The sequence below is a fragment of the Stigmatopora argus genome, chromosome 3 (genome assembly GCF_051989625.1).
Source record: "Stigmatopora argus isolate UIUO_Sarg chromosome 3, RoL_Sarg_1.0, whole genome shotgun sequence".
NCBI lineage: Eukaryota > Metazoa > Chordata > Actinopteri > Syngnathiformes > Syngnathidae > Stigmatopora > Stigmatopora argus.
Window position 1 is genome coordinate 14,574,703 of NC_135389.1, and position 7,487 is coordinate 14,582,189.

The 7,487-nt window shown below is 43.8% G+C and overlaps 1 protein-coding gene across 1 annotated transcript; it reads right to left on the reverse strand.

Moving 5' to 3' along the window:
- Positions 1-298: 298 nt before the first annotated feature.
- cav1 (caveolin 1) lies at positions 299-6,980 on the reverse strand. The gene is made up of 3 exons (XM_077597398.1): positions 6,857-6,980; positions 5,469-5,651; positions 299-1,748 (listed from the first exon to the last, which is right to left on the reverse strand). Exons 1-3 carry the CDS (start codon positions 6,890-6,892, stop codon positions 1,407-1,409), a joined length of 561 nt encoding a protein of 186 aa, XP_077453524.1. The 5' UTR covers positions 6,893-6,980; the 3' UTR covers positions 299-1,406.
- Positions 6,981-7,487: the final 507 nt, after the last annotated feature.

The following is a 7,487-nucleotide window of genomic DNA, read 5'->3' on the forward strand; positions in this document are numbered from 1 at the left end:
TAAAGCCAAAGTGTAAGTTAAAAAATAATTACTAAGCCTTGATTTAAAAAAAAAGAAATAGGCAGAGAATGTTGCCTACATTACATTCCTAGAATAAATGTACCCAATTTAGTTTTGATCCGTTCACAAAAAACAGCAGAATGGATCTAAAAAAAAACAACTATAGTGCACACACCACCAACAACAGCATGAGAGACAACTTGACGGGCCTTCAACCTGTAAGAAAATACAATTGCAGTTGTTTTCTGAAATGAAAACAAACCTAAAAACCTAAAAATGTCACACACAAACACACACGTAGCCATATTTAACTTTAATGTGCACAGCATATTATACAATTAAAGGCAAGGAAAAGAAACAATATTTATAAAAATATGACCTTTTGAGCCCACTGTGAGGAAATGAACAGCAGGCAGACTGAGAGAGAGTCAAAAGCGTGCAAACGTGAAAAGCTGAGCCTTCTGAAAGATCTCACATTAAGTTTTTAAATGACAACACAAAAAAGCACCTTTCACTTTGCGTCATCATTTTTTTTTTAAAAAGTTGTTAGTTCTTGGTGAAAAACGTTAACGTGCAAACCACCAACAACATTTTGCTCACGTACGTGGAAAAAAAGCTCAAAAGCAAAGCGAGTCCAAGTCAAGTTTTTACATCAAATTTGTTTTTTTAAGCGAGTGAGTGAGCAGCAGGTTGCGTGAACTCGAGGGTGGCGGACGGTGAAAAGAAGGGGCGGCGGGTTCAGTGTGTCGGACTGCAGCAAAGCCAGAGAGGAGGGAAGGGGGGTCTTTTTGGTGGCGGGAATGTAAAGGGATTAATGCTTGTTTGGTTTTGTGCGGTGTCAGCAGGATTCGGCCCACTGCCGAGCTAGCGCTACCGCGACCGCCATCCCTCCACGGATAAAACAGGTGAATGTCACTTTGTGTGAACCCAGCAACCACAAAAAGAGACTCCACACATGGTAGTGACAAACACAAAACCACAAATGTGTCGATCTGCTCACTCCTTAATTCATTGACTGCCATTGAGGACGACCATTTCGAATGGATGGGACATCCATCGCCGTCAACGGCAGCGAATGAGTTGCAACTTACACTCTGGCGAATTAGAAACACAGAGGACAGAGAACAAGGCGCGTTTCACGTGACTCAAGGGTTGAAGCTTTCCACGTTCATTTAGTGGTACCTTGCTCGATTCACGAAATAATTGCTTGAGTTGCCGGCGCTTGGTGGGCTTTTGTGTTCCGGGAGCTAAAAACAGGAGGAAAAGCTCTAGAACACAAAGGAATTCAATACCGCCCCTTCCCCGTCCCTCTTTTGGGAATGTCCATCCTGTGATAATGTCCTGTCAGACTTGCCCACGCCCTCACCCGGCCCACCAACCCCCCCGAATCCTCCTCTGGATGACGCCTAGACCTCCTTGACGGTGCTGATCCGCACGTTGCTGAAGCATTTGCCCATGGCCTCAAAGAGCGGGTCGCAGAAGGTGTGCACGCCAATGGAGTAGATGCGGCTGACGCATTGGATCTCGATCAGGTAGCTCTTGATGCAGGGCACCACTGCCCAGATGTGCACGAACGACAGGATGGCGAAGAAGATGCCCCACACCAGCGCCAAGGGGATGCCCACCAGCGCAGTCAGCAGCCGGTAGCACCAATACTTGGTGACGGTGAAGGTGGTGAAGCTGGCCTTCCACACGCCGTCGAAGCTGTACGTGCCTGCCGGTTCGGCGATCACGTCCACAAAGTCCACCTGAGGAGTTGAAGAACACCACAAGATGAATCAATAAATGAACATACAATACCTTACATAAAAATGCAGTGATGTGTTACGTTTCTAAAGGCAACAAGCACATGACTTGGGTTTTCTGAGTATTTAAGAAAGTAGTATTTATGTGGAAGAAATCTTAAAAATAAGGACAAATGACTTGAAATTGCACTGGAGTCGCATTTTGGGGAGGGCATATTTTTAATTATTTTATTCAGAGAGTATGGTATATATGTCAGACATAACTTGCCAAAATAGGATATCGTACATTCATATTACCGATAAGATTTAGTGTGACAGCGACAACTGTGGGTCAATTTCTTCAACCTTAAAATGTTCATGCTGGCTGGCTTGAATAATAACCAATAACAATAGAATTTTCCTTTCAGCAAACATTGAGCATGTTCCCGTTGAATCAACCTCACTGCTATCAGCGGACCTTCTCATTTGGGGAAGAGCAAAGGTCACGTTGAAGCGTAAACACATCACGGACACTCCCTATCATTCTTTTCCTTGGCTTGGTGAGTTCACGTCAATATTTATCCTTTTAAACCTTGGACACCACCCCGTGCTCTCACAGAGGCAACATCCGCAAGGTTTTATTATGAATTCCAAAAGTCTCTATAAAGTGGATCCGGCTTTCTTAACAGCCTCTCCTAGTCTAAATGGATTAGACGTCTATCGCTGTCAGTGGCACTGAGACAAGAAGTCCCTTTTGAAATGAAAGTCAATGGCAGTAAAGAAGGGCGAAGGGTGGCCTGTAACGAATAAAACATTCCCTGTGAATATCAGCAATGTCTCAAAGCTTTTTTATGATGACCAATTGGAGTCTTGTGGCTGCATGTGACCGGCCCCCGCACGCCCACGTCGCCGCGGCAACCATATTTTTGTGTCAAATACAAAAGTGTCATGCTATTCTCAGAGCGCTATCTTCAAACAAAGTGGCGCAGAAGCATGTTAATGGACTCTTGTGATGCTTTGAGTGTCTCCTTATGTCAGGGGAAGTGTCTGCTCTGCCCACATCCTGTTTCACAATAAAACAATTAACAATACAACACAACAAATCTTACACTCGTTGGCACGGCCTTGATGTAAAAATGTGGCATGGTACCTTCAGGCAATGGAGTGGGGGCCATGTGACATAAAGACAGACAATGGACTGGTCGCCAGCCAACGACAAGCCACATATGGTGGATCAATCAACTGGTTGCAGACAAATGAGCTATTTAGAGCCCGAAATAAGGTTTTTTCTTTTAAACAACTCACACCAGCACGGTAAAAACTTCACACGGGATGACCGTGACCCAAATTCTAACCCCGAATCTCAGAACTACAAAGCAACACACTAACCACTTGGCCACCGTGGAGCCAGGCAACTAGCGGATTCTTCTAAGAGCTGCACGAATGGCGCTACTCTGGCTATGGAAACACTTCGTCTTCTGAATGGAAACTCACAAGCCAGCAAAGCGTGGTTCTGATGCGGCCTGGTGATTGAGAGCAGCTGCGGAAGCCGCGGCTCGCTGCCACCAGCCAGCATTTTTGGAGTGGGTATGCTTTGTTGTGTGCGTGGGTGTGTGTGGTTTGCTGGAAGGGCTTCCCTCTGTGTGTGCGTATGTGAGTTTGAGCGCTTGGCAGGATTGAGTCAGTGACCTCAAATCGCTAAGCAACGACGTGGAAAAGTTGACGTTCCTGTCCGGAGGCGGGAGCCCAAAAGGTGTTCCTCGTGTTGGAATGCGCGACTGAGGAAGTTCCTTTTTTTTTAAAGTAATATCACGCACAAAAAGTGGAAACACGGTTCGAGGTTGGCGTTTGCACGTCATCACACAAAACCTTGTGTTGGTTCTATTGAGGTCTCTAAATTGGTGTGAATGTTCGTGAGAATGGCTTTTTGTCAATATGTGTGACTGGTTGACTGGATGGCGACCGGTCCGGGGTGTAGGCCTGCCCCTTTGGTTCCATGGAGTTTTGTATTACATATAATTAGAGACAGAGTAGTGAGTGTAATTAAATGTTTCCACTGGGGATTTTAACATTGCAAAGGAGGTAGGAGAGTGTGACTCATTTTTTCAAAAGAAAAACAAAATCAAAGACTGTGTTAAACTTCTTTAGAAGTTTTTTTTTTAGAAAAATATACTTCAAGTTTGGAATACTCAAATATAAAGTACTTTGAGGAGGCGTATACATAGAAAGGTGCTCAAAAAGACTTCTTAAAACAAATCCAGAAGATTGGAAGAAGAGCAATTGAATGGAAAAGGTAATGTTAGGAACAAAACCTTTCATTGAACATGTGAAACCATAATTTACAATAATAAAATGTACAAATTAGCAAATGACACAAAATGTTTACAGGACAACAAACATAATCCAAAAAGGCATTCTCATACTGGTCAGGCATTCAAATTATAATAACTGAAAAATAATACCTATAATATCACAAATCAAAAAGTACGACATTCGATTACTAAGGTAATTTATGATCCATTTTTGGCATTTTTCTGAGAGCATTCAATCAGACTGTGCCATGAAGATAACAGCCACTAGGGGCACTATATTCCAACATCTGATTTCTGATCTCCTCTTGGATCAACCAGCAAATTGCAGGCTTGTTGCTATTGCAAATTTGAGCTGGGTTGGACATTATGAATCTCGTGTGAGCTAAATGAATTTTACACTTCAAGTCGTGGTCATTTGCTTGATTTTTTTTCCATTCCAAAACTCAGCGTGTCTTGTGACAGACGGCAAAGTTTGACCACGTGGAAATGGAATTCATCCCCAATACAATATCCATCCATGTTTTTGGTGTATGCCATTCACAAATGTAGAGAAAACTCACCTACTTACTGTTTTACTGCTCAGACCCAAGAGAAAATAATTTTCAGTCATTGCGGTTGATTATTCACACACTTAATATATCACACCGCCACTATGCCCGATTCACCATCTTATTAGACGTTGAATAAACAGCCATGAGAGACACCATCTGTTGTCGACCACAGCTCGCACCCAGACACTCACGTGCTACCCCACCGGCCCTCGCCTCTCAAAGCCAACTCTGAAGGAGTTACAATAATACTGTTAAAAGTTTTCAAAGTGAACGAGGAAGATCGTATAGCTACATTAGGGCTGTATAGCAATTATTTCTCTAAATTTGAATACTTTTTAGGGGGTTTGTGTCTATATAGACAGTACATATGGGGATCTACTGTATGATTTTTTTAGTGGATCCAAAAGAGTCTGGAATGTATGCCCCACGATAAAGTGGGTACACGATGATAATGCTGTCAACGGGGTGGTCACATGGGAAGTGGAAAGGAAATTTAGCGGGGTGTGGCGACTTTCAGGATGCAATCCTTTGCGCACAACATGGGTGTTTCCCTGCTTTTCCAGGCTTTTCAGACACACACACACACACACACCTCATCCATGCCAGTTGACAACAGGTGGCGCCACTCCTCCACTGCCTGTATTCATTTGAACCAAACTAAATGAAAGCTTCCATTAAAAAAAAGTTGACCGCTCCATCAATTGGTCATTTTATCCCATTTGCTTTCCAACCCAGCACGCACACACACACACACACACACACACACACACACACACACACACACACACACACACACACACACACACACACACACACACACACACACACACACACACACAAAATCCTTATAGATGAAGATGACTTCATGACTAAAAACTCACCTTGACCACATCGTCGTTGATGTTCTTGGGATCTCTGTTAACCAGGTCGATTTCCTTGGTGTGCACGTCCTCCATCATGGACTTCTCGTTGAGGCTGTCGTTGTCCATGTCGCCGTCCTGTTTCTTGTTATTCGGCTTGTAAATGTTGCCTTGCTTTCGGATGAAGGGCGAGTGCACAAACTCCTGCGTGAGACGGAGAGGGAGTGAGGAGGAGGTGGAGGAAGGAGTTAGAGAGAGAGAAAGAGAGAGAAAGAGAGAGAAAGAGAGAGAAAGAGAGAGAGGCGAGTGGAGTAGTGGCTGCACGGGGTGGAGCACGGCCACACCCCTCCAAACAGCCGCAAGGGGTCCTCGCCCCCCACTCACATGTGCTATGGACCTGCTTTTCTTTTCCTCTGAGTAATTACGCCTCAGAAAACACCTCCAAAACTTTCAACCAGCATGCTGTAAATCCACAAGAGGCTTCTCAGACTTTTTTCCAGGAGAGATTTTTTTTCCAAGCCCCACCATTATCCTATACATAGCTACTGCAATCCCATGAGGGTGTCCAAAAGACCTCATTTGAGGGGAAAACAGTTGTAATGTTTTTTGGAGTGGTAACAAAGGCACCATTTTGAAACTTACATTTATTTATTTTCAGTTGTGAGGTAGAGAGTGTATTTTTTTCTCTTTTTGCAAGTATTCATTTTGAATAACTCATTCATTCATTCCCAAGGTTCGCGGGGGTGTTGGAGCTAGCTCTCAGCTAACTGTGCACAGTAGGTTGCCAGCTAATCGCAACTATTTGCACAAATAAAGGGAAATTACACACGCATGTCCCTAAAAATGTTTTAAAATGGACATAAAAGTTACATTAAAAAAGAACACTAAAAAAATAAACGCAATATATTGCACTGCACCTTAAATGTTAAAGAAAACACAACTATACTTTTACTTGACAACAACAACAAAACAAACTTTTAAGGATCACCGATTAAGTAATCAACCCCATTTTAAAACTATTATTATTTCGATACTCTCATGCATTGGGTAACAGGCAGTGATTTTTTCTTGCTGGCTCCCCCAGTTAAGATGAAGTGGACGTCTATCACCGTCCACGGTGGCCAGTGAAGCAATCATTCAACAAATGGAAAAAAATAATAAAAAGCTCCACATGCACGAGGCTCGAAAGCAGCTCGTGACTGCTACTGCAAGCTTTTATAGCCTCTTTGCGCACTTTTAACTGAAATTTTACGCACGGAATGCTCAGGCGCAAAAATTCCGTCAAATCTCGCACTGCCGCTCTAATGCGCATCCGCCGAGGGTCCTTCAAATTCAGTCAGCCGGTGCGAGAGAACAGGGGGGTTTACACCGAATAATGCAATCGGACGACCCGCAGTGCCCACTCGTACCTCTTCGGGTTCGGTGCTCTTCAGTCCTCCTGCCATGAAGTCCTCCTCCTTATGGCGACAAAAAGCGAATCCAACAGCCGCGAGGTGTGGAGGAAAGAGGGGTGTGTGTTTGTATGTGTGTGTATGTGCGTGTGTGAGTGTTTGTGTGTATGTGTGTATGTGTGTACCTGTGTATGTGTGTATGTGTGTATGTGTGTACGTGTGTATGTGTGTACCTGTGTACCTGTGTACGTGTGTATGTGTGTACGTGTGTACGTGTGTACGTGTGTATGTGTGTACCTGTGTATGTGTGTACGTGTGTATGTGTGTACCTGTGTATGTGTGTACGTGTGTATGTGTGTACGTGTGTATGTGTGTACGTGTGTATGTGTGTACGTGTGTATGTGTGTACGTGTGTATGTGTGTACGTGTGTATGTGTGTACGTGTGTATGTGTGTACGTGTGTATGTGTGTACGTGTGTATGTGTGTATGTGTGTATGTGTGTACCTGTCTATGTGTGTACGTGTGTGTGTGTACGTGTGTATGTGTGTATGTGTGTACCTGTGTATGTGTGTACGTGTGTATGTGTGTACGTGTGTATGTGTGTATGCGTGTACGTGTGTATGTGTACGTGTTTGTGTGTGTGTTGTG

What these genes read in the sequence shown, in the direction of transcription:
- cav1 (XM_077597398.1), bottom strand. Translation starts at nt 6,892, where the DNA reads ATGGCAGGAGGACTGAAGAGCACCGAACCCGAAGAG. An exon ending in AGAGCACCGAACCCGAAGAG is followed by an intron (nt 5,652 to 6,856) that starts GTACGAGTGGGC and finishes CGTCTCACGCAG; the next exon opens with GAGTTTGTGCACTCGCCCTT. An exon ending in TCAACGACGATGTGGTCAAG is followed by an intron (nt 1,749 to 5,468) that starts GTGAGTTTTTAG and finishes TCAACTCCTCAG; the next exon opens with GTGGACTTTGTGGACGTGAT.